Source organism: Hemiscyllium ocellatum, chromosome 12, assembly GCF_020745735.1.
Source record: "Hemiscyllium ocellatum isolate sHemOce1 chromosome 12, sHemOce1.pat.X.cur, whole genome shotgun sequence".
Lineage (NCBI taxonomy): Eukaryota > Metazoa > Chordata > Chondrichthyes > Orectolobiformes > Hemiscylliidae > Hemiscyllium > Hemiscyllium ocellatum.
In genome coordinates, this window is record NC_083412.1 from 70,204,289 (window position 1) to 70,229,132 (window position 24,844).

The 24,844-nt window shown below is 39.1% G+C and overlaps 1 protein-coding gene across 1 annotated transcript in view; it reads right to left on the reverse strand.

Annotated features, from left to right (window-relative positions):
• LOC132820820 (NXPE family member 3-like) overlaps positions 1 to 24,479 on the reverse strand; it is a 44,248-nt gene extending 19,769 nt beyond the window's left edge. The window contains exons 1-3 of the mRNA XM_060833152.1: positions 24,064 to 24,479; positions 20,074 to 20,164; positions 3,288 to 3,465 (exon numbers count right to left, since the gene is read on the reverse strand). Of these exons, the coding sequence (XP_060689135.1) occupies positions 3,288 to 3,404 (117 nt within the window). The 5' untranslated portion in view covers positions 3,405 to 3,465; positions 20,074 to 20,164; positions 24,064 to 24,479. The remainder of the gene's footprint in view (positions 1 to 3,287; positions 3,466 to 20,073; positions 20,165 to 24,063) is intronic.
• Between the last annotated feature and the right edge of the window lie 365 nt (positions 24,480 to 24,844).

Here is a 24,844-nt window from a genome sequence, read left to right on the forward strand (position 1 = left end):
GAAAAGCAAGTTATAGGAATTAAAAACATGTTAGAGAGAGAAATTGAGAGCATAAATAAGGGGGCAAATGGACATTAATGTGGGATGAGTGTCTTTGGAATACCTTGTCACAGTAAAGCTGTGGGGACAGAGTCTTGTGTATATTTAAGGCTGAAATAGATAGCTTCTTGATCACTAGGGGAGATTGAGACTTATGAGGATAACAGGAAAGTGGACTTCAGGAATGTTGAATAAACAATGATGCTATTGAATGGTGAAACAGGGTCAAGGGGCTGAACGACCTATCCTGGTTCATACTTCTCTTTTTATGGTCTTATAAAGTTGCCAAATGAAACGAGTGAGCTTGAGGAATTGGGAAAATTTTAAGAATTTCTACAAAGTGAACCAAAAAAAGTAGAATAGGGAAATAAAGTATAAAAAACAGACAGTAAATGCTTCCAGAGTACATTAAGTGGAATAAATTAGCAATGGCAGTTAAAGGTCAATTGTATATAGATACAACAGATGGAGGAGAAAGGAAATTGGTAGGAAAACCTAAACAAATACATAGTAACCTTCACAGAGGAAGCTCAAATTCCTCCCAAAACACTAAAAACACAGCCAATGTGAACAAAGAAAGAACAAGATAAAGTAGTCCTTCAAAAATTGGGTCTGCAAGTTAATGCATCCCCTTTATATCATGATTTATATCCCAGAGTGTGATAGAGATTGGTCGCAATTTTATGCACTGGTGATCATCTTCCAAACGTTTACTGAATATGGAATGGTTCTTGTAGCTTGGAAGATAGCAAGTGTAAGGGGACTTGGACAAGTTGCGAGAATGGAGGGAAAAACAAGGTAGGTGAAATATGGAAATCTATGAATTTGACCACATTGAAAGAAAGCAAACTAAAAAAGCATTCTTAAAATGAAGTGAAATTAATGAGAGTTGATGTCCAAAGTGAATTTGTTTTCCTTATACACTAGTCACTTTCAGCTAACATTCAGATGCAAAAAGCAATTAGAAAGGCAAATAATATCACAAAGGATTGGAGTTCAAGAGCAAAGATATCTTACTGCATTTGTATAGAGCCTTAGTAAGACCACATCTGGGGTACTGAAAACTATTCCTTTTCCAATGAAGGACATCCTTGTCAGCAGAAGGAGTTCAACACAAGTTCATAAGACTGATTTCTGGGATACCAGGACTGTTTTTGAGATGTGATTAAGGAGACTGGGCCTGTATTCTCTAAAGTTTACGACAGTGGGATGATCTTAAAAATATTTCAGCAAGAATATCTTTCATTACTTGAAATGCTGGAGATTATGAGTATGCTATAATTTAATGACACATATGAACAACAGCATAGAGATTCCTTTGGGCATCAATACTTCCCAACCCCTCTCAGCTTATAAAATATTCTACATTTCTGCAATTTTGTACCAAAATGGATAACTTCACACTTCCTCACATTATATTCAAGCAGAGTCACATTATGTCAGAGTTACATTATGTAGAGATGGCTTACCAGACTAACAATTGGAATGTGAGATTTACCTTATGAGGAAACAGTGAATAGGCTAGGTTTGTGCCTGCTGGAGTTTAAAAACGTCACAGCTGACTTGATTGAAACATACAAGATCCTGAGAGGGTCTTGACGGTTGTATATGGAAGATGTTTCTTCTTACAGGAGAATTATGAATTGGGGTGACTGTTTAAAAATTAGAGAATGCCCATTTAAAATGGAGGTGAGGCAATATGTTTTCTCTGAGAAAATCAAAGACGTTGGAAGGCTCTTCTAGAAAGGTGGTGAAAGAAGAGCCCTTGAATATTTTTAAGGCAAAAGTAGATCAATTATTATTTAACAATGGGTGTGAAAGGTTATCAGGGTTAGGCAGAAATGTGGATTTGAGGTGACAATCAAATCAACCATGCTCCTATGGAATGGAGGAACAGGACTGAGGAGCTCAATGGCCTACTCCCACTCCTTACTCATTTGTTCATATTCCATCTGCCATGTCCTTGCCCACTCAGAATCTTCAACTCTGTATAAAGCCTCCTTAGATATTTATTTTTTAAAAAAACATTCTCTCATGAGATGGGGACATTGCTGGCAGGACCTAATTCAGAAGATAGTGGTGAGTTGCAGTCTATGTGTTGTACGTAGACCCACACGCCCTTAGGAAGGGAATTCCAGAATTTTGGTTCAGTGACATATTTCCAAGTCAGGATGGTGAATGGCTTGGAGGAGAACTTCCCAGGGTCTTCCCATGCATCTGCTGTCCTTGTCCTTATAAATGGAAATGGGTCTAGACAGTTGTAGGTTTGGAAGGTGCTGTCAAATGAGTTTTGGCAAATTTCTGCAGTACATCTCGTAGATAGTACACACTACTACCACTGGACACTGGCGGTTGAGGTAGTGGATGCTGTGTCAATCAAACTTTGCCTTGGATGATGTCAAGCTTGAGTGTTACTGGGACTTAAATCATCTCAGTACGTGAGGTGTACTCCATCACACTCCTAACACATGCCTTGCAGGTGGTGGACAGGCTTTGGGAAGTCAGAAGGTGAATGACTCACTGAGTATTCCTGGTCTCTGGTCTTTTCTTATCCCATGACTGTCTACAAATTCAAGATTCCTTGAATAGGAGTAATCATCTCTTAATATCCACTATATTAATCCCCCTTAAAATCTTCAAAGTTTCAATGAGATCACTACTCATTCTTAGAAGCTTCAGCAAATACAAGCCAAATCTACAGAGTCTCTCATCATAGAATAAACGCACTATTTTAGGGAACAATTTAATGAATCTTCGTTGCAACAAATCCATAATAAATTTTAGTTCTTTCATAAATGTGAACAGCAAAACTGCACACTGCACATAGAGACAATGAACTTAAACTTCTTACTGATGCCACTGCACTGGTTAGTAAGACCCAAATTCACTATTCCTACTCTTCTGAAATCCTGATAGTGATTCTGCAGAGGGTATAATATTTACCTTCATTTGGTGGGGAAAGTGAGAAGAGGAAACAGACAAAACATCTTCAAGGCAGCTGTTGTATCCCTTCCAACAGGTGAGAGGAGTGGTCTGGAACCCAATAATCATCATATACTGAGCACATACAACCCAGCAGCATTCAAACTGGGAGAAAACACCAAAACTTTACCAAATTGATACTCTCCATTTCAACGTATGGTGCAGGAGAAACAAACTATCCTTTTTTTAAATAAACAATCCAACTTTAAACCACAGTACATGTGATCATTTTACTCCAAGTATGTTGGCTATATTGCTCTACATACCCTTATACTATGCAAATTTAAAATCAGCATCAGTACTGTCATCAGTATCAGCAATATGAAAAGGGATCGATGGACGTAGCAGGGAAGAGTAGTTTCTTTCGTGGTGCGTTCATCCATACTGGAAGATCACTCTGCAACAGTGCATAATCAGGCCAATCTCCACAGTTACTTTGTAAATCTGAAACAGAAGATAAATTTATAAATTTAATCAAGAAATCATTGGAATTTAAATGGTACACTCAAACATGAAGGAAGCTTCTGACCATAATTTCACAACATGCCCTGGGAAGTCAAATCATGCTAGAGAAGCAGAGGGTCAGAAATATAGCAACCTTCTGAAAACAATTAGCCAAATAATTATGAACTATTGAGTCTTACTTCAGCTATTGGTCAATTAAACTATATCACAAAGCATTTGGAACAATACAAACAGTAGCTGTCGGTGAGGATTTATTTAAACAGATCACACTGGAGCAACATGACAAAATTAATTAAAAAGAGTGAAAACACAGATAAAAGATAGATGTATTGATGTTGTTTCTCTGGACTTACATAGAGCACTGGAAAAGATAACATACAAACTCACCGAAAGCAAAATCAATTAATTTAAGGAAGTACGGTCATGTGCACAGAAAGCTGTCTATAGATCAAAGAAAGAATTTTCTCAGATTAAAAATTATGGTCAGAGCCTTTGCAAGTTCTTCAAAGTTAGTAGTCCAACACTGGCATTTCCTCCCAAGTCAACGTGCTCAATATCAAGGAGATAATCACACATAACCAACTCTGCTGGAGAGACATGTTGACAATAGACTCCAGAAACAACTCTGTTGCAGCAGAAGCTGCAAAGGGCTACAGAGGAAATGCTTTGAAAGACACTTTCAAATTAACCATGAAGAGAACAATCAACCCTTCAAATTCATGGGGTTCCCTGGCTTCCGAGTGATCAAAATGGAGAAGGTTTCTTTGAGAAGACACGAAACACATTTAACAACTTTATCAAAACCTACACAGGCAAAGTCAAAGCCTGAAACTGAACAACAAACATCTGAACAAGGCTGAAAATGTGTTGCTGGAAAGGCGCAGCAGGTCAGGCAGCATCCAAGGAACAGGAGATTCGACGTTTCAGGCATAAGCCCTTCTTCAGCAATGAAACATCTAAACAATCCAACCACCCAACCCTTCAATCACACATTGAATTTAGCTATTTCAGAATCCCTCAAAACTGAGTTAAAGCAATTTACCCCCATCCTAAGGAACTGCCTACAAAGGGAAGATATTGCAAGTTAAGAAATTTGCTATTGATTAATTTAATTCACATCTTTTAAATTTATTTACAAATTGATGGATGAAAATCAACTCTTCTCAAAGTTGATTCTGCTGAGAGTGATTTCAACTATGACAGTAATCAAGCCAAAAAAATGGCCATCGTCACATTGCAGGCTGAGTGATCTGGCCAAACACAAAATACAGGTAGTGTAGAGGTCCTCGAAGATAACCTTGCATACAAATTGGTTTTCTGTATTAAATACACGAGAGGGTGATAGTTCCTCAGAGTATGGTCACAGCCAGGTCAAAGCCACCACAAGCTGCTTAACCATATGGGAGTGGAGGAAGAATAACAGAAGAGCAGTACCGATGTGGGGGGGGGGGGGGGGGGGGGGGGGGGAAGAGAGGGGGGGGTCTCTCAAATCAGGGGAAGGGACAAATGTTTCTGTGGCTATAAACATGACTCCAGGATGGTCTGTTCCTTTTCTGGAGCTACGGACAAGTATGTCGCCAAGGGTATTCTTCTGGATGAAGGCACAATGCTAAAGGTCATGTTCTATTTCAATACAAATGACTTGGCTGGGAAGGAGATGAAATTCAGAAAGCATATTTCAGGAAACTACTAAGGAGGGCAGGACTAGGCCTAACCTTTTCACAGGGAAATATGCTAGTGCAGTTTGGGGAGGAACTAGATTGACAGTGGGATGACAGCTTAAGAGGAAGCTCAGATTTAAGGAAAATGAAACAAGCAATTTAGAAGATTAATGATGCAATGGCAAAAAGGATCAAAATGGAAATTATTATTAAAAAGTCTTAAAAGGCACTAACAGAATGCAAGTAGCATTCACAAAAAGACTGAGGATTTGTATGTACAAGAGGTAAATGGATAAGATTTAATTGCCATTAGAAAAAAAGTGATTATAGGGTGGTCAAGATCAAATGTATTATCAAATGATAGTCCACATTTAGGAGGGCTAAACAAAAATGTAAGAGAGGTGGGATAGCATACTTAATGAGCAATCACACCAATACGTTGATACTGGAGGAACTTTGTTCCAAAGATCAATATATACAAAGAGTGAGGGTGAAGATAATAAACATCAATGGGGAAAGAGTGTTGAGAATGGTTCAGAGAACACCAAAATGTAGTACTAATGCTGACATGCTGTTAGTTGGGAAATTAAAGAGGCATGTAAACATGTGTAATAAATAGGCAATTTTGATTTGCATATACCCTGGATTAACTAAAATCAACAGTAATTTATCCATCCCAGCATTAGTAAGGCATTTATAAAATGGATTTCTGGAACAGTATGTTGAGGGGCCAACTCAGGATCTGGCAATTTTGCATTTGGAATTGTATAATATGGATGGGCAACTAATAGCCCTGCTAAAAGGAGTCACGAAAAACAGTGTCTATAATATGACAGAACTTTACATGAAATTTGAATGTAATGTAGCTCATTGTGAAACTATAGCCTTAACTACGAGCCAAGGAACCTAAGGATACGAGGGCCAAGAATGAACTGGGAAAATACACAAGATTTGACAGTAGATAGGCAATGGCCTAGAATTTTAAAAATATACAACAAGGTCTAGAACAAATACGTATTCCTCCAAGGTACAATCAAAGAAAAAGGTGAATCAAGCATAGTAAGTGCAAGTAGTCAATAACTGCATTAAAGGAAATAGCATCTAAGAATGCCAGAAAGTATGATAAACCTGAGAATTGAGTGTAGTTTAAGATCAAGCAGAGGAGAGTAAAATATTGATAAGGAAACAACAAAAAAAAACTGTTTCTACTGATGTGAAAGGAAAAGCCATTAGAAAGGATAAATATGGGCCCATTAATGGGGAACAGGAACAGAAACCGAAACCAAATTGTTATTTGTTATGACGAAAGATGACTCAGGAAATGTCCTAAAAATAGTAAGTGACCAAAGGACTTGTGAAATGAAGTGCTAACAGAAATTAGCACTGGGGGAAAAAAAAAAGGCATTACTTCAAAAATATTAGCTGCACTCAGGTTTGATAAGTCTCCTGGACCAGATGAATTTCACACATGGCTGTTGAAGGAAATAGTAGTAGAAATCATGGATACATTAATGACCGTCTTTTTTCAAGATTACAGAAAGGTTCCTGTTGCAAATTAGCCAACATAACTTCCACAATTTCAGAAGGGAGAAATAGAGCGAGCAGAAGACTAAACTCCTGTTAGCTTAATTTCATAGTTGGGAAAATATTAGAACCTATTCTAAAAAGTATCACATCTTCTCATTTCCCCAGTTTTTCAATTATGGACTAGACAAAGGAAGATACAACTTTGAATCAAAATTTTAAAAGAGCTGTGCAAAGGGATAGCTGCAGTTTTAAAAATAAAATCGAGCACATTGTGCTAGCGAGTTTTGAGAAGATTTGAAGGTCAGATTGAGGTTCCAGATGCAGTTTTGCTCGCTGAGCTAGAAGGTTTATTTTCAGACGTTTAGCGACCATACGAGGTAACATCTTCAGTGAGACTCTGGACGAAGCAATGCTAGCGTTTCCTGCTTTCTATTTATATGTTTGGGTTGGTGGTGTCATTTCCTGTGGTGACATCATTTCCTAAGCAAAGCTAATGTCATTTACAAAATACCGTGCAACAACTATAACAAACACTACATTGGACAAACAGGCAGAAAACTAGCCACTAGGGTACATGAACATCAACTAGCCACAAAACAACATGACGCTCTCTCACTAAGATCCTTACATACAGATAAGGAAGGACACCACTTCGACTGGGTCAACACATCCATCCTAGGACAAGCCAAACAGTGACACGCACGAGAATTCCTAGAAGCATGGCATTCCAAATGGAATTCTACCAACTTGGATCCCATTTACCACCCCTGAGATAAACAGGAAATGACATCACCATAGGAAATGGCATCACCACCAGAAATGACATCACCGACCCAAGGAAACCCAAACATATAAACAGAAAGCAGAAAACACCAGCATTGCTTCATCCAGAGGCTCACTGAAGATGTTACCTAGTATGGTGACGAAACATCTGAAAATGATCTTTCCAGCTCAGCGAGCAAATCTACATCCAGAACATGTGTTGTATAGAGTGTTGTGCTTTGTAGACTGGGAGGGCAAAACAGACATAAGAATGAGAGAAATACCAGTAGGAATAGGCCATTCAGCTCCAGAAGCCTGTCATTATGTAAGATTATGCTTCATCTGCTTAGGCCTCTGCTCCGCTTTCATGCCAATTCCTAATAACGCACAACTTCTTGATATTTTTGAACTAACTGTTTACTTCCCCTAAAATACTTTAAGCGATCCAACCTCTACAACTCTTTGGGGTATAGAATTCTAATCATTCACTGCCCTTTGAGAGAATAACTTTCTTACCACCTTAGATCTGAAAGAGTGTCCCATTATTCTGGAACTATTCTAAAAGTTATAGCCTCATCGTAACTCATCTCTTGTTTAAAAAACCATCAATATTAATTTTTAAAAACCTAAACTATTAGTAAACTGCCATAAAATGTACATTACATTGACTCTAAGCATGCAAACATCACAACTGCAGCATATTTCAGTCTGTTTATTCCTGCCACCAAATACCCCTACCTGTCTTCAGTCGCAACAACCTGTCACCAATTAAGTTTTCTCATCCTGCCACATGTATAATTTTCAAACTGAATAGCTGCAATAAGAAGCTCCACCTAAACAGTCTGGAATATATGTCCTTAATCTTCTCCAAAAACTTTAAGAGGTTATGATCAGTACATACAATTGTCTCAGACACATGACTGGCAATAAATGTTGAAATTTTGTAATACCAACACAAAGCTGAAGGTTTCCTTCTCGATCGTGGTAATTTCCATTGATGATCACTCAATTCCTTGGGGAAATACTCAACAGGTCTTTATTTTCTCATCATCTTCTTGTAAGAGTACATTAACACCCAATCACTCTCACCAGTGCCTAACAGTTTTCAGGCTGTCAAATGCCTTCTGACAGTTTTCCATCCAATGAAACTTTCTGCATTTCTTCAATAAGTCAGTCATGTAACCACACTGTTAAATTTGGTGTGAACGTCCGATTTAAAAAACTCTCTCGAATTGCAGTACGTTCCGGTTCGTTGATGGTATTAGAAACTCCCCAATAACCTTTGTTTTCACATCCCATGGGGCCATCTGATTATATCCAATGACATGGCTCAGGAATGTTACTTGGGCTTTTACAAACTCACTTTTAGCCAGGTTTATCACCAAGCCAGCCTCTCAAAGTCAATCCACAATTCTGATAGATGATGGAAATATTCTTTCCATGAGGTTAAAAATCACCAGGTCGTCAAGTATACCATACAATTGGGTAATCCAGAAGTGACTTTACTGGTTAGTCTTTGAAATGTGGCTATGCATTTTTTATACCAATGGCATGAATTCATACAGCCCATTCAGTATCATGTTAAAAGTCCTTGCCAGTATCCTCTAAGAAAGTGTAACTTGGAAACATTAGCTGCTTGTCCCAGCTTCTCAATACAGACTTCCAAACATGGAATCAGATATGAAACAGACTTTGTAACTGCATTGACTTTGCAAATAGCCCACACAATCATTGGGTACTATTGGGTTTTGGCACCATTACAATAGGTCAGCTCCAACTAATGCAACTCACTTCCATTATGCTGTCTTGGAGTATGCGCTCAATCTCCTTTTGAACCAGTATCAACTACAAAGCAATAGGTCTAAGGATGCCACTTAATTGGAATACCATTTCTGATCTCTACATCAATTCGATTAGTACAGTCAACTCTTCTATAACACGATGGTTGCATTCTTATGCAAGCCCCCATTCTAGAAAAATCATGCTTTGGAAACAGCATTCAAGTTGTTATTGCTGTAATTGCATTATAACACATTTTGAAAGGTTGCACTGTAGAAACAGCATCCCCAATTTGTCAAACGCGTTACAGCAAATCCACAATGACGAAATGAGTTATAACAGAATGACCTGTACTGTCCAGCATAATATCACATATCTCCTTGTGATTGCAAGAAATCTTTCAAATTATTTCAATTTTCCTCTGAAGGTAACTCAATAATTTATCCGAAGTTTTAAGAAATTCCTCATTCCTCAACTTAAATCAGATAATGTCCAATTCAGAATCATCTGAACTGGTTCTTCACTGGTGCTATGTTGTAATCAGTACCACATTCTCCTTTTGCTTTCCTTCCCAATCAAAAAACATTGAGAATACTTACATGACACTTCTTTCTATCTGACATTCTGATCAAATGATTCACCTCAGTCACTTAATTTCCTTTCAATTTGATAAGACCCATTAACCTGGCTTTTAAAAGATTCATTTAACACTGGAAGTAACAAACACTTTATCTCTACCAGGTAAATTAAAAATTTTTGACTTTTTGTCTGCTTCCTGTTTCATTACATGCTGTGCTATTTTTAAATTCTGTTTAGCCAACCCACACAATCTATTTAATCTTGTCTAAAATTTGTGGTCTTTGAACTCTGACTCACCAATTTTTCCTTAATTTCAGTAGTCCTCTCACTTCATGCCCAAAAACTAATTCAAATGGAAGGAACTGACTTTGCTAAATTAATTTGGTCCATCCACAATTGTAAAAAATACAAATGGAATTCCTTTATGCAAATCCCATAGATAGTCTTGACTATGAGCCCTCAACATGGTCTTTAACATTTGATGCCACCGTTCTAATGCACCCGGTGATTCTGGATGGTATGCAGTGGATTTGAAATGTTTTATTCCTAAATTATCCATAACTTCCCTGAATAATTTCAATGTAAAGTTTGACACTTGATCTGATTCAATCTGTGGGTAGTCTGTAACTAATAAAAACATTAGCGTAAATCGTCTACAATCCTTTTAGGGATGATATTGCATAATGGAAATGGCGTCTGAAAATATAACTGGCACATCCATTATGGTCACCAAAAACTGAATAACTTTTTTTTTAAAAAAGGTAGGGGTCCTATGCAATCAATTAAGACCCTTGTAAAACATTCTCCAAATGAGGAAATGGGGTATTAAGGATGTTGGTTTTATTGTTGCTTGAGTTTTTACAATTACCTGATACATGTGACATGTCCATCAAAATTCAACCACATCCTTACACAATCCAGGCCAATAGAAAGGTTTTTGTATTTTGGCTCAAGTTTTCCTTGCACCCAAATGAGGTTCTATTGGTAATCCATGTGCTACCTGCAACACTTCCTTTCTACAGCCCACCGATAATACAACTTGATGAACTTCTGCCCATTTCTCGTTCACCTGAATATGTGGTGGTCTCAATTTCCTCATTAAGATGACATCTTTAAGAAAGTACCATTCTAGGGTACGCTCTGATTCTTCTTTGTATGATTTTTTGATCAACTGTTTTAGTTTTTCATCTTTCTGTTGCAATTCTGTTAATTTCTCTGGACTAAAAATATCCACTTTGTCCTCTGCCTAGCTTTAGGACACTTAATCCACCAAGTGTCATTTTTTTTTCTCAACCATTTGATCAAACATAGTCTCTGATAACTGTACTTCAACAAACATCCTTATCTTTATTCTTTGATTTTGTTACCATGTTACCACACAGTTAGGAGATATCCCAGGATATATTTCGTGTATTATCTCAGTTGCCTGATTTTCCGCTAGCTTTTCAAGTGCAGTAGGTATCACTCCCATCTATAATCCAGCTACAGCATCACCAAGGACAAATTGTATTCCTGAAACCAACAGTTCTTTAGTACACCAACCAACACTTCTCCATTCTATCAGACTAGCTTTATATAATGGAACACATCTTGTCTCACCATGAATTCCATACACTAACACTTTTTCTGGCAATACTCCTGAATTACATATCTCATCTCTCACCAAAGACTGACATGCTCCCCTATCCCTTAAAATTTTAATTTGTTTACCCGCTCCTCCTAGCATACAAGTTGGTTGCTGGAGGAACTTCGGCTTAGATTGATGAGCTGGAGTCTGAGCCTGGGACACTGCAGTACATCTGGGAGGGGAAGAGTTACCTGCACACTTTGTTTCAGCAGGCGGTCAACACTTGGTAGATTAAGTGTTACAAAGCCAGTCCTTTTTTCTCTAAAAAACAGTTCCTTGGCTCAAGGATACTCTGTCCTTGACATTTTTCAAAAGAGGTAATAAACCGGGTGGGCCTCCAATCAGACTGGTTTGGTACAGAGATTAAAGAGTATTGAGAGACTTTTTTGTTTCAATGTAAACAGATGAGACTTCAGGCTAAAGTGGTCATATTTTAGAAATTACCTGTATAAAGAAAGGAGAGTGGTCAGCTCTCTAACTGAGCAGTTTAGTTCCATCCAGAACTAGTTGGGAGTTCAACAGTAAGCTGTGTGGAAACTCTTCTTTCCCTTCTAACTTCAACCTGTAAGCATCTGACCCGTTTTTGTCCTGTATTTTAAAGGGGTTTGCTTATTGGGACTGTTGCGTATATTCTGAACAGTATAATTAAGTCTAGTTTGAATAGACTGAGTTCCGTAGGTTTTCTTTGTGTTCATTGTGTAATCTTGTGAATAAATTTTTGTCTGGTAGTCAACTTAGCTATCTCACTCCAGGCAATCTTCACTGTACACTTACTGAAACAAATTGACATTTGTTTAGATTAGATTAGATTACTTTACCAGTGTGGAAACAGGCCCTTCGGCCCAACAAGTCCATGCCGATCCTCCAAAGAGCAACCCACCCAGACACATTCCCCCTACATTTACCGCTTCACCTAACACTACGGGCAATTTAGCATGGCCAATTCACCTAACCTGCACGTTTTTGGACTGTGGAAGGAAACTGGAGCACCCAGAGGAAACCCACGCAGACATGGAGAGAATGTGCAAACTCCACACAGACATTTGTCTGAGGTGGGAATTGAACTCAGGTAGGTCCGTGACTGTCTTGAAAGGATATTTGGGTGAGAGCAAGAGCAATTCAGTTATTGCGTCCATGTCAGGACAAAACAATATAGACAAAGCGAGGAAAGGGGACTTTCTTGGAGATTATCAGACAGTAAGAACTAAATTGAAGAATAGGTCCTCAAGAGTTATTGTGGGATATAGGTAAATCAGTGTTACTTCTGCAATCATAATTACTTATGCAAGGTAAATGCACTCGCACCAGTGTATAATTGTTTCAGCCAAGAGCTGAATCAACAAGGATGACAACTATGTGAAGGAAATATATAATTGTTTTTGTATTAGCTGAAATGCGCATGCAAGAATGAAACGTGTCTGCAAACAATGGTAGATGTTACAGACAAATAGATAAGGTGCTGTGAGGGTTAAGCTAGATATGCCTGTATTTCCCGCTTCTGCAAAAACAAGAACCAGCCACAATCAAGAGGTCATAAGAGAGAGAGAGAGAGAGAGAGGAGAGAGAGACTTTAAATGACACTACCGATTCAGATCTTGTCTCGGACTGAAATTATTGAAGTGAGTGAGCTTCGTTTCTCAGAGTTACAAACTCCAGATTACTACCCCAGCCCTGTGCAAATTGGTCTAGGGACGTGTGATTAAGGGATGTAAACATGTGACTAAAGGAGTGGTCCAAGAAAGAGGGCTTCCATTTCATGGGGCACTGGCATCAGTATTGGAACAGCAAGGATCTGTACTCTGGGACAGTCTCCATCTGAACCGAGCTGAGACCAGCATTCTAGCAAAAAGGATAAATAAATAGTGTGGTCATCAGCAAAGTTTGGGGTGGGAGGAAGGATAAAACAAGGGTAAAACTCCAAGAGGCATAATGGTCAAAGCAGCAGGTTAAAGTCTGTGGGGGTGGGTTCAATTGCATGGAAAAGTATGACAAAAATGGCAAGAAAGGAGAATGCAGGAGAAGTTATTAAAGTCTCCACAATACACGATAGGACATAACGTTTTGAACAGGTTAGCAATATAACTTCAAGCACATTGGATAAAGAGATGACAACGAGAAGGGGGATGGTAAATACAGGACTGAAGGTATTGTATCTAAATGCATGCAGTATATAAAATAAGGTAAATGAGCTTGTGGCGCAGATTGAAATTGGCAGAATTATGTGGTGGGTATCACGGAGATGGAGCAGACACGATGGGCTAAATGGCCTAATTTCTGCTCCTATGGTGTCATGGGGCTGCAAGGGGATCAGGACAGGAAGTTAAATATCTTAGAATATCCATCCAATCAAAAAGGCAGGCAAGGTGGGCAGAGGGGTTGGGGTTGTCTTATTCGTAAGAAATGAAATATAATTAATAGCAAGAAATGATATAGAGTCAGATGATGTAGAATCGAGGAACTGTAAAGGTTAAAAAAGGGTATGTACAGGCCTCCAAATAGTAATGAGGATATGGAATGTAAAAGAAAATACAGGAGATAGAAAAAGGTGTGTAAGAAAGGTAAAGTTACAGAGATCATGGGGGGTTTCAATATGCAGGTGGATTGGGAAAACCAGGCTGGTAGTGGATCGCAAGAAAAGGAATTTGTAGAATGTCTATGAGATGGCTCTTTTGGCATCTTGTGGTGGAGCCCACTAAGGAACAATCAATTCGGGATTTAGTGTTGTGCAATGAGGCAGATTGGATAAGGAAGCTTAAGATGAAGGAACTCTTGGGAGACTGTGATCATAATACTGAAGTAATATGATCACCCATGATCATTGTAACCTTACTAATTAACTGTTCCAATATAGTAACACCCCATAAACATACCCACTTGGCAAAAAGGCAAAGTCAGAAACAAATTGTCTCACATGCGATCCAACAGCAGGGAGAAAAAGAGCAAGAGAAACTATTAAGCGAAGAGAGAGAGAGAGAGAGAGAGAAGCAGCCTCCAACCCTGTTGAGACTCCAACATCTTGATTAAAGCTAATAAAAACACTAATATCCTGGTCTGAGAGAGCTGGCCACACTCATCCTGCTTTTATTGTTCCAATCTTTCCAAAAAAACCGAAGGCCTCACAAGCTATTTACATTACCATTGCTGCTTGTCACGTCTTGTTCAATCTCTCAAAAAGAAACTGGGACAAAATAAAACCACAGCCACATTACTCACTGTTCCCTAGTTTGAGGTTCCTCCCAACTACAAGAAACATCTTCTCAACTTCTAATCTGTCAAACCTCTCAGAATCTTGTATGTTTCAAATCCCCCTTCATTCTTTGAAATTCTCATGAATAAAAACCCAATCCCGTTGAGCCATTCTTGATAAGTCAAACTCTTCATCTCTGGAATCAGCCCAGTGAATTTCTTTTGTACTGTCTCCAATGCCGGTACATCCTTTCTTAAATACGGAACCATAACTTGACACAGTAATCCAGGGTTGCCTCAGCAACACCCTGCACAATTGTAAGAAAACTGGACTATTTCCAAACTCCTCTCCACACCAAGCAATAACAGGCAAATTTCCACTTGTCTTTTTAAACTACTTGCTGCACTGCAAGTTAACTTTTTGAGTTACTTGTACAAGAACAGCTGCATCCCTTGGCACTGCACATTTCCTCTCTCCATTAAAATGTCAGCTTGCCTTTTCATTCCTCCCACCAAAATGTATGACCACACACTTTTCCACATTAAGTTCTACATGCCAAGCCTTTGCCCACTCACTTGACTCTGTCTAAACCCCCTTGTAGATTTCTTATCACCTCATCACAACAAGCCCACCCATCTATTTTGCATTATCAGCCAATTTAGATGTATTACACACCGACTCTGCCTCCAAGTCATTAACATAAACAGAAAATAATGGAGATGCTTGGACTGATTCTTGTGGCATTCCATCATTTGTCTCTCTCCAACCTGAAAATGACCTAATAACCCTAAATCTGTCTTCGGTTTTATCTAATCCTCAATCCGTGCTAACATTATCCCTAATACTGTCAGCTCCTACCTTTTGCAATAAGCTATTATGTAGCAGCTGATCAAAAGCCTTCTGCAAATTCAAATTCACATCTACCTGTTCCACTTTATCAACTTAGATGTTCTATTCTGAAAGAACTGTCAAATTTATCAAACATGATTTATCTTTCACATAACCATGTTGACTATGATTATGTTAAAGATTTTCTAAATGTTTTGTTATTCCTTCCTTAATAAAGGAACTCTAGCATTTTCCCAATAATAGACATGAGGCTCAGTGGCCTATACTTTCCTGCTTTCTGTCTCTCTGACTCCAAGAGCAGGGGCATCACACAAACATTTTACCAATCCACTAGAGCCCTCCCAGAATCCAATGTATTCTGGAATATTTTCACCAATGCCTTCACTATCTCTGCAGCTACTTTCTATAAAACCGTACAATGTGGGCTATCAAGTCCTGGTATCCTCTCTATCTTTAATGTCATTATTTTGTAAAATGCTTTGCCCTGTATGATAGAGACTTTATTCTATATTTATATAATTTATATAAATATATCTATACTTATACAATCTTTATTCTCATTGGTATTCTACTTATCTTTGAGAGGTTTATATGGCTCCAATACAAATTATTGGTTGTAATTAATTCATCATGTCCCTGTTTCCATTATCAACTCCAATGTTATATCCTCCAAGGTTACTTCATTTTGGCTATTCTCTTCCTTTCCATATAACTCTAAAAAAGTTTTTCTTGTCTGCTGTTATATTTAATTACAATTTATTTAGTGATTGGAACCAGATGAAACTCATTGGCTCAGGCTAACAACCCAATCAGCAAGCCCTGGGTGATAGCTATAAACAGGAAATTCAGGATCTCCTGACTTGAAGGACCAACTCATGCTGGCTGGCCACAGTCAGTGTACTGTACACAGGAAAATAAAGAGTAACTGTGACAGAATACTGGACTCTGCCATTATTTCACTTCCATAATCCATTTTCTCCTTCTATTAGCATTTCAGTCATCCCTTTCTGGTTACTAAACAAAATCCTAATCCTCTAACTATCAACTGTCGCTGTCTTGCACACCTTAGATTTTAATTAGATACTCTCCTTGACCATGTTTGTTAACAACAGGTAGTTCATTATGCTCAGCAAGTTCTCCTTTTAGCTGAAATAAAGTTTTACTTCAATGTCTGCCACTGCTTATTCACTGACTTCCTCATTATTCTATTTCTCCAGCCAACATGTGAGAACTCTTTTCTTCATCTTCTGTAATTTCTTCATATCTCAACATAGAGTTTGTGGCTTCTGAATGAAAGAAAAACTGTTTGATAATAACATTTTGGTTGGCTCCTGATCAAGTGGCTGGTGGGACAAGTGCAGCAAAGAAAACAAAACAAACCTTCTCATCTTCCATTCATTTTACTCTACAATACATCGTTGAACAAGTAACTTTCAAAGAAAAGCGAAAGAACACATTCAACCAACGCAAGAAAGAGAGCATTGATGTGCAAATAACCTTGGATCGACAGCAAAGAACTGAAAGGAATTGAAAAGAAGAGACTGTAGTAATTAACATTATCAGAACCAATTAATCAAAATCTTCGACAAAAACAAGGACAAAGACAGACTAATCCTTTCTTAAAACAGAGAGAAACAGAATATCAATAACTGTTCTGAGAGGCGGAAGATAAAGCTTGTAAAGGTTGGCAGAAAGTTGTTACAAACATAGCTACAAGAGGACAGCCAGGACTACAAATAGTTATTAAATGCAAGAATACAGAAACAGTACTAAGCATCATTAAACTACACCATGACTAATGTGGATGTACATTTACTCACTGAGCTGGAAGGTTCGTTTTCAGATGTTTCGTCACCACACGAGGTATCATCATCATCAGTGAGCCTTCGGATGAAGCCCTGGTGGTATGGCCCCCTTTCTATTCATGTGTTAGGTTTCCTTGGGTTGGTGATGTCATTTGCTGTACTTTTTCTCAGAGGGTGGTAAATGGGATCCAAGTCACTGCTTGTTAAATGCCATGCTTCTGGGAATTCTCGTGCATCTCTCTATTTGACTTGTCCTAGGACAAGTGACGAAACATCTGAAAATGAACCTTTCAGCTCAGCGAGCAAACCTACATCCAGAACCTCAATCTGAGCTACAAATATTCTCAACACTGGCCAAGACTAAAGTGTATCTTCATTCTACCCACCCATCTTGGTTCCATAACCCTCAATACCGTTTAGGAAAGGAGTATTACATTTCCATTGCCTTTTGAGAAGAAATGCTTTCTTATAAACACAATGTTCTAGCTCCAAATCTAGAGGTCCATACTCTTGTTCCATACTGATCACCACAGAAAATAGTTTTTGTCTACAGGATTGACTCAGATAATTTTGAACACAATTAATTACTGTTTAATCTTCCGTACACAAAGAATAGAAGCTAGTCCTCTCAAATTGTCTTCACAATTTATCTCTATAGTCCAAATATCTGATCATTCTGAGCTGCAACCTGACAAAGCCTAAATATCCTTGCTGAGTTGCAGTGCCCAGAATTTAGAAATTAGGTCACACTAAAATCTAATATGAAATAATGAAATTTCCACTGTATTCCAGTTCCCTTTTGTTAATGCTAGTATTCTAATGACCTTTTGGAGTTTTTTCTCCCCCATTACTTTCCAAGAGCTTGTTAATGATTGCAAAGACCAACAATTGTCACTGTTCTCCCATAGAATCTGACTTCTCAGCATTTAGAATTGTATTCAACTTTCTTCCAGTATAAAAGTAGGTTACCTCAAAACCTATTTTGAACTCTCATGTGTCACAGTTTTGACTACTCACTTAAAATGTCAATGCCCCTTTGAATTTATCAGCTTTCATATTATTTATGCTGCAAACTTGGAGCTGTCAGTATATGGCCTCTTAGTCCTTTCATTTGGATTGTTTATAAAAATAATGCAAAATTAAGCTTCCTGTATAGATTCTGGAGAAGCAGCGTTATCACAAATTTAATACGCATCTATAACCTCCTACCTCTGAAACAAATCCCTTACTAATTCTCTACCTATCCCATAAATTCCCATTTTTTTATCTGCAGTCTACGAAATGGATCCTTATAGAATGTTTTCCTCTAGACTCTGCCCCAGAATTTGTGTTGAGAACAAGAGTCACGCTTGCAATGCTCACCGTGATGATGGAATAAATCAAACAACCAGAAGTCACACTTGCACACAATTTCAGAAATGCAGAAGTTGCTGTCCAATTAATCATTTTGTTCCAGAAGCTTTGCTACCCAGATACCTCTCAGAAATTTAGCACTGAAATTCACAGAGGTGTCCTCATCAACTATGCACAATCTGTTTTGCAAGACATCAATTCCATCCCTTTATCTGGCAACAGTCTGAGGCTGAACCAAGCAGTTTGCAACCTTTGTGTTACATCTGAGCCAAAGCATATACCTACAGCATCATGGAGACCTCAGAGCCATACAGCATGGAAACAGGCCAACCATATTTCTATCAGAATAAATTACAATGGAACAAAACGGAATGTCCTTACTGTCACATGTATTCCAGTACAGGAGTACAAGAAAAGATTTTGCAATGGCCACCTTTATGGCACCATCTTATGTATAAGTACCTGGATACACATCTTAGAGTTAAAAACATATAGCATTATTACAGTGTAAAAAAAAGAATGTGGATAAGCACAAAACAGTGAAGAAGTCCAGAATGATAATAAGTGACCATGAGTACTTAAGTTCCAGAGCAGACCTGCATGCCCCAAATTACAAGACCACGCTGCCTCTGCGTGCCAGCCTCTATCTGCCGCCGCTCCAGGAATCATCCGTTTTTTTCTGCCCCACACTCACTTCATTCGACTCCACTCTCGAGGTAGGGTTGGGGGAGAAAAAAGCCATAAGAGGGGACTTTTAAAAAGGAGAAAGGGAGAGGGACTGGCGAGCAGAGGACCTCTGGCTGGAGCATCCTACCTCTACCACCATCTAGGACACAACCAACAAACTCAAAATTACACTAATCTCATTTGTCTGCACTTGGACCACTGCTTATTATGCCCTGGCATTTTAAATACTCATCCAGATGCTTTTGAAATGCTGTGGATGTATCTGTCTCCACCAGACAGCACAGCCTCTTGCACATCCTCAACTTCCATTGCACTGGTGGATGTTCTGTCAGCCATCTAGACTAGAGGCGATGGAGTTCTGTCCCCATATCTCTCTGCCTCTATCCTTAAGATAATCTTTAAAATGACTTCTTTAGTCACCTGACATGGTATATTTTTGAGTCAGATTTTGCTCAACAACCATCCTTGCAAATGCAGAGGGCTGTCCCGCATTATGTAAGTGCAAGTTGTTGATTCCAAACTCTTAAGAGGCACTGCATATACTTTACTTTCCCCCTTTAAGACACTCCCTAAAAAACTGCTTCTTTGACCAAGAAGCAGTTCCTTATGGGAAAAGCATCAAATTATGACTTATACTATGCCTGTGAAGATTATTGGTACATTCTATTATGTTTAAGGTGCGATATAAATGGAAACTGCTGCGTTTGATAATTAAACATCAGTTCGTCACTTCCTCCAAATATTCAACTGAGTTCATGATTCATGACTCACCCATTACAAATCCATGCTGGCTTCCTCTGTTTGGATTCTTCTGGTCTGGGCACTCATTTGCATGTGCTCACAGTACAATGCAATAATGCACCTGAAATCAAAAAAAAGGAAAAGTACATTTAAAAGGTCAGGCTAATTTCCAAGTTCAGAAATCTGCAGCCACACTTTGACCTGATTCTTACCATATTTTCTTCTCAATGAACAAAGCACAAGATAAGAGTGTGTTTGACAATCCCTATTCAGAGACCAGTTACTTATAAGGCCCAGCTCAAGTTCCCACAGATATTGACCCTGCTGTCCACGTGGTTCTAATGCTCACTCACCCTCCTACCCACATGTCCTGTTCTTGGCTGCTTATATTTCCCATGCTTCTTCATGCTCCACCCAGACGGTCTCATTCCCATTTCACCTACACCTAAACACATAGTCCATGCAATCAGAATGTTCTTGATTTCTCAGCAGGATCCAGCCCACCATGGGCTTCCAAACTCCATTCAATGCAGTCAAAATATTAGGGAAAAGTAAATTCTCTGTAGGCTGGTCAATGCTGTCTCAGGCTGAAATAAGCAAAGATGGATTTTGTACAGACATGACATTCATGGTAAGAAATAAATGAGCTTTGATCAGACCAAATGAGTACTTGCTCTGAGTCCCATATTGCAAATTCAACCATTAAAAACACCATCACGTAACGTGGTTATCTGAGAACTGAAAGACTCCCAAGCCTCTTTGTTGCAGTCCTTTTCACCTAACAGGCATATTTGTTCTACACTGAAAATGTGTTGCTGGAAAAGCGCAGCAGGTCAGGCAGCATCCAAGGAACAGAAAATTCGACGTTTCAGGCATAAGCCCTTCATCAGGAAGAATATTTATTCTATATTCAATCCAGTTCACGTTTTTAGATTTCCCTCTCTCAGCAAACAGTTTGCTGATAGCCTTCCCAACTAATTCAAACCATTTTGCTTCCTAGAATTGACCTTGCTCAGCGATAGTACCCAGCTTTACTCCAAACCCACCTACCAGGAACATTGCCCTAATTTGTCATGGTGTATACCAAGTGTATAATATGGATGAGAACAATCTCTCTCCAATTCAATAACCAAAGATCAAAGTCAAAGTTTTGGTTTCCACAAACATCTCCATTTCATTCCTGACAACTGCCTGAGGTTGACCAGACAGTTCATTATGTGGATGTCCCTTTTGACCTTGAACTAAGCATTTGAGAGCAATATAGATAATGCTAAAACTACCTATTTTCACCTCCATGACCGTGTCTCTCTGAATTGTTTTTTTTATTTAATTTTATCTTTAAATCATGAAAATGAAATAAAGGAAAAATAAGAGTTGCTATCTCTTCGAGCCTGTTCCGTCAATCTGTTAAAAATCACAACACCAGTTTATAGTCAGACAGGTTTATTTTGGAACGCTGCCCCTTCATCAGGTAGCTGTGGAGTAGGATCCTAAGACACAGAATTTGGAGCAAAAGATCAGCGTTGTGTGTGCAATTGCTTCGATATATTGCACAATTCCAGATAAAGAGCTTACGCTCCAAACGTCAACTCTCCTGCTCCTCAGATGCTGCCTGACCAGCTGTGCTTCTCCAGCACCACACTTTTTGCCTCAATGCCAGTATCACTTTTTCCTGAAGTAGTTAAAACTAAATCTAGTAACTCAGATATGGCCCAGCTTGCTAAACTAACTGCTTTCTCATTTTTGTATTTCATCACTCAAAGATCATGATTTGATTTTCCATTTGCATTCTGGATTACTGAATGCATTCTCAAAACCTCCCCCACTGTAAACACACATATTAATTTTATCATAAGCCATTTTGGGCAGCTAAAAATGCCTAGTGCAGCTTTTCATAGTATACATTTCCTCCTTGTTTAAACTGGAGGTAAAATGAGCAAGGTGGACAATGGGGACCCAGTGGACGTGGTGTACCTAAATTTTCAACTCCTTTATGAATGGTTTGACTGAAACTGCCTCCTGCACATTCTCAGGCAGTGCACTCCAGACATTACCCCACTTGCCAGGCACAAACAAAATTCACAGCATTTTTGCTTTGTTTAAATCTCATTCATGTAAATATGCACTCTCCTTCTGATGACACCAGAAGCAGAAACTATTTCTTCCTATCTATTTTAACCAGACCCCTTGTGATCTTGAATTTCCCCTCAACCTTTCATTCTCCAAGGAAATAAGCCCTATCTTTTCCAATCTATTTTCATAGCTGAAGTCCCTCATCCCTGGAATTATACTGGCAAATCTTTTTTGCACTATATCGAATGCCTTCATTTCCTTCCTAACGTATGGCACCAGAACTAAATGCAATATTGCAAATAAGGAATGAGTCATTAGTCAGAGAACAAAGTACCAAGTACATGAGACAAATATTTAGATTGTAGATTCATTTGCTCCAGTGTAGGAGCATCATAAAATTAGAGCAAGTAAGGCGGTTCCAGAGGCGCAGACATGAGGTAGAACTAGGTGTCATGAATATACATATCAACTCTTAAAACACATTAGAGTAGAAGAAACACAAGTTCAAAAAGGTACCAAGACACCTGAAAAAATCCAAATCACTGATCGTAAGGCTGACCAATCCAATAAATCACAGCCTTAAGGTAATCGGACAGTATTAGATTAGATTAGATTACTTACAGTGTGGAAACAGGCCCTTTGGCCCAACAAGCCCACACCGACCCACCGAAGCGCAACCCACCCATACCCCTACATTTACCCCTTACCTAACATTACGGGCAATTTAGCATGGCCAATTCACCTGACCCGCACATCTTTGGACTGTGGGAGGAAACCGGAGCACCCGGAGGAAACCCACGCAGACACGGGGAGCACGTGCAAACTCCACACTGTCAGAAGCTGCTCCCCAACTACAGACTGGTGTTCTCTCACTGATCAACTTATAACAGCAAACACAAAATGAGAGACTGCCTGTGATTAGAACAGTGAATGGCAAAAGTGAGCAAACCAGCTGGAACTCAAGGTATGAGTGTGGAGGCAGCAGAAAATAAGGCGAATGTGGCAGGTAAGAAACTAGTGAAAAGGGACAAGGCCAGGTCCCAGAGAACAGCAAGGCAGGCGAAAGCAAAGGACTGGGGCTGCAGGAACTGACGTAATGAATTCTTTGCAAATTAATTTGAACCCTCCAGCTTAAGACTGCAAGAATTCAGGAGCTACTATAACAGGGATAAAAATCTAATGGAGCATATTGCAATGAACACTGTGCCAGCTAGATTATTTCATATTGAACAGTTTTATCTCAAAGTTTTGCATTTATGCATTACACAAAATGGCTTGCATACTATAAACTACTAAAGTGCAGTGACTGTTGAACACAAAAATTGCGACCTTAATCTGTGAAAAGCTTTTTTTCCCCCCAGATTTAATTTGTGTCAGTTTTATATTAACTAGTTAACCTGCATCCCTTGTGCCAATTTAAGTAGCAGGGCCACCGAAGTTGTTGCTTTCCATGAGTGTTGTAGCTTTTAGGCTGAATAAAACTGTGATGATTGAGAATGTTGATGAATTATTCCAATTCTATTCTGAAAAGTCCAGATTGCCACATGTCAAATCAAATACAGAAGCTGTTGTTACCAGATAACTGCATAAGCTAAGCAAAGGTGATAAAGGAACTTTCAAAAACTAAAACATAGCCCTCAGAAATCTAAAAATACCCCTCAGGGAAATTCAAGCAGAGCCCTCGGGAAAAACCCACTGCATATTGGGCTTGAAATTTTCAGATGGTGGGGCCAAAGGGAAAGTGAGAAGAAAAATGAGGTGAAGGAAAAGGATACACTTATTAAGGGTTACCAGAAGTAATAGGATGGGAGTACAGAAGCCATTGAGGCGACTGGTTATCTACGACTTGATAGACCAAAGATAACAGCATGGTTAACCAAACATAAACATACTGCATTATGAAATTATTCAGTGACCCAGGTAGCAGTCGAAATAGCAGGTACATACCTCAATCAGAGTGCGCACATAATGCTTTCTAATGGATGAAAGAAAGTGTGGAAAACGCAATAGCTCCAGCACGTTTGTAACCAGCCCAGCAACGAGGAGAAAAGGTCAAATCTAACCGTCAAATATAATCCTAGCTCTTTTTTTTCCGCGAGGAAAGCAAAACCATCTTATTATTTCTTCCATTTGCGCAGAGACTTTACGAGAAGAGAGACCAAATAAACCGTGAGAGCTTCATTTATTGTTTGACCACCGCTTTCAGCATTGGTAATAAAAACTTCAAGAGCAGACTGGAAAATGCAGCTGTGCAGTCGATCTGAAGGGTTTTCTGATCAGGTGACAAGGGACAGAAAAACATTCCCCCGAATTATCACTGAGAAAGGATAGTGACAGTAGCAGCACTCCCCCTGTACCGCACTGTCGCCCTCCCACCCTGCCTCTAACTGCTGCTCAAGCTCTCAACCGCACTGCGTCCCCCTGACACGTGATTGAATGCTCTTCCAACCAACCACCATCCACCCCTCTGTCCATTGGTCAGCGTGTGGAATCCAGTCCCCGCCCACGCCACCGAGCCAATTAGACTATGGAGTCGCTGATTGACATTATTATTGTCCAATCGGACTGCACCTCTCCCCAGCACGCTCCATATCAGTGATGTTGGTCCGCTTGTGCAGCAATGCAGGTTAATAATTTTTGGTGCTACTGCAATAAAACTACACTAAAGCCGGTTTAAATGTCCTCGGCATATCCTTTCCTACTGACCTACCCACCTCGATGCTAAGTA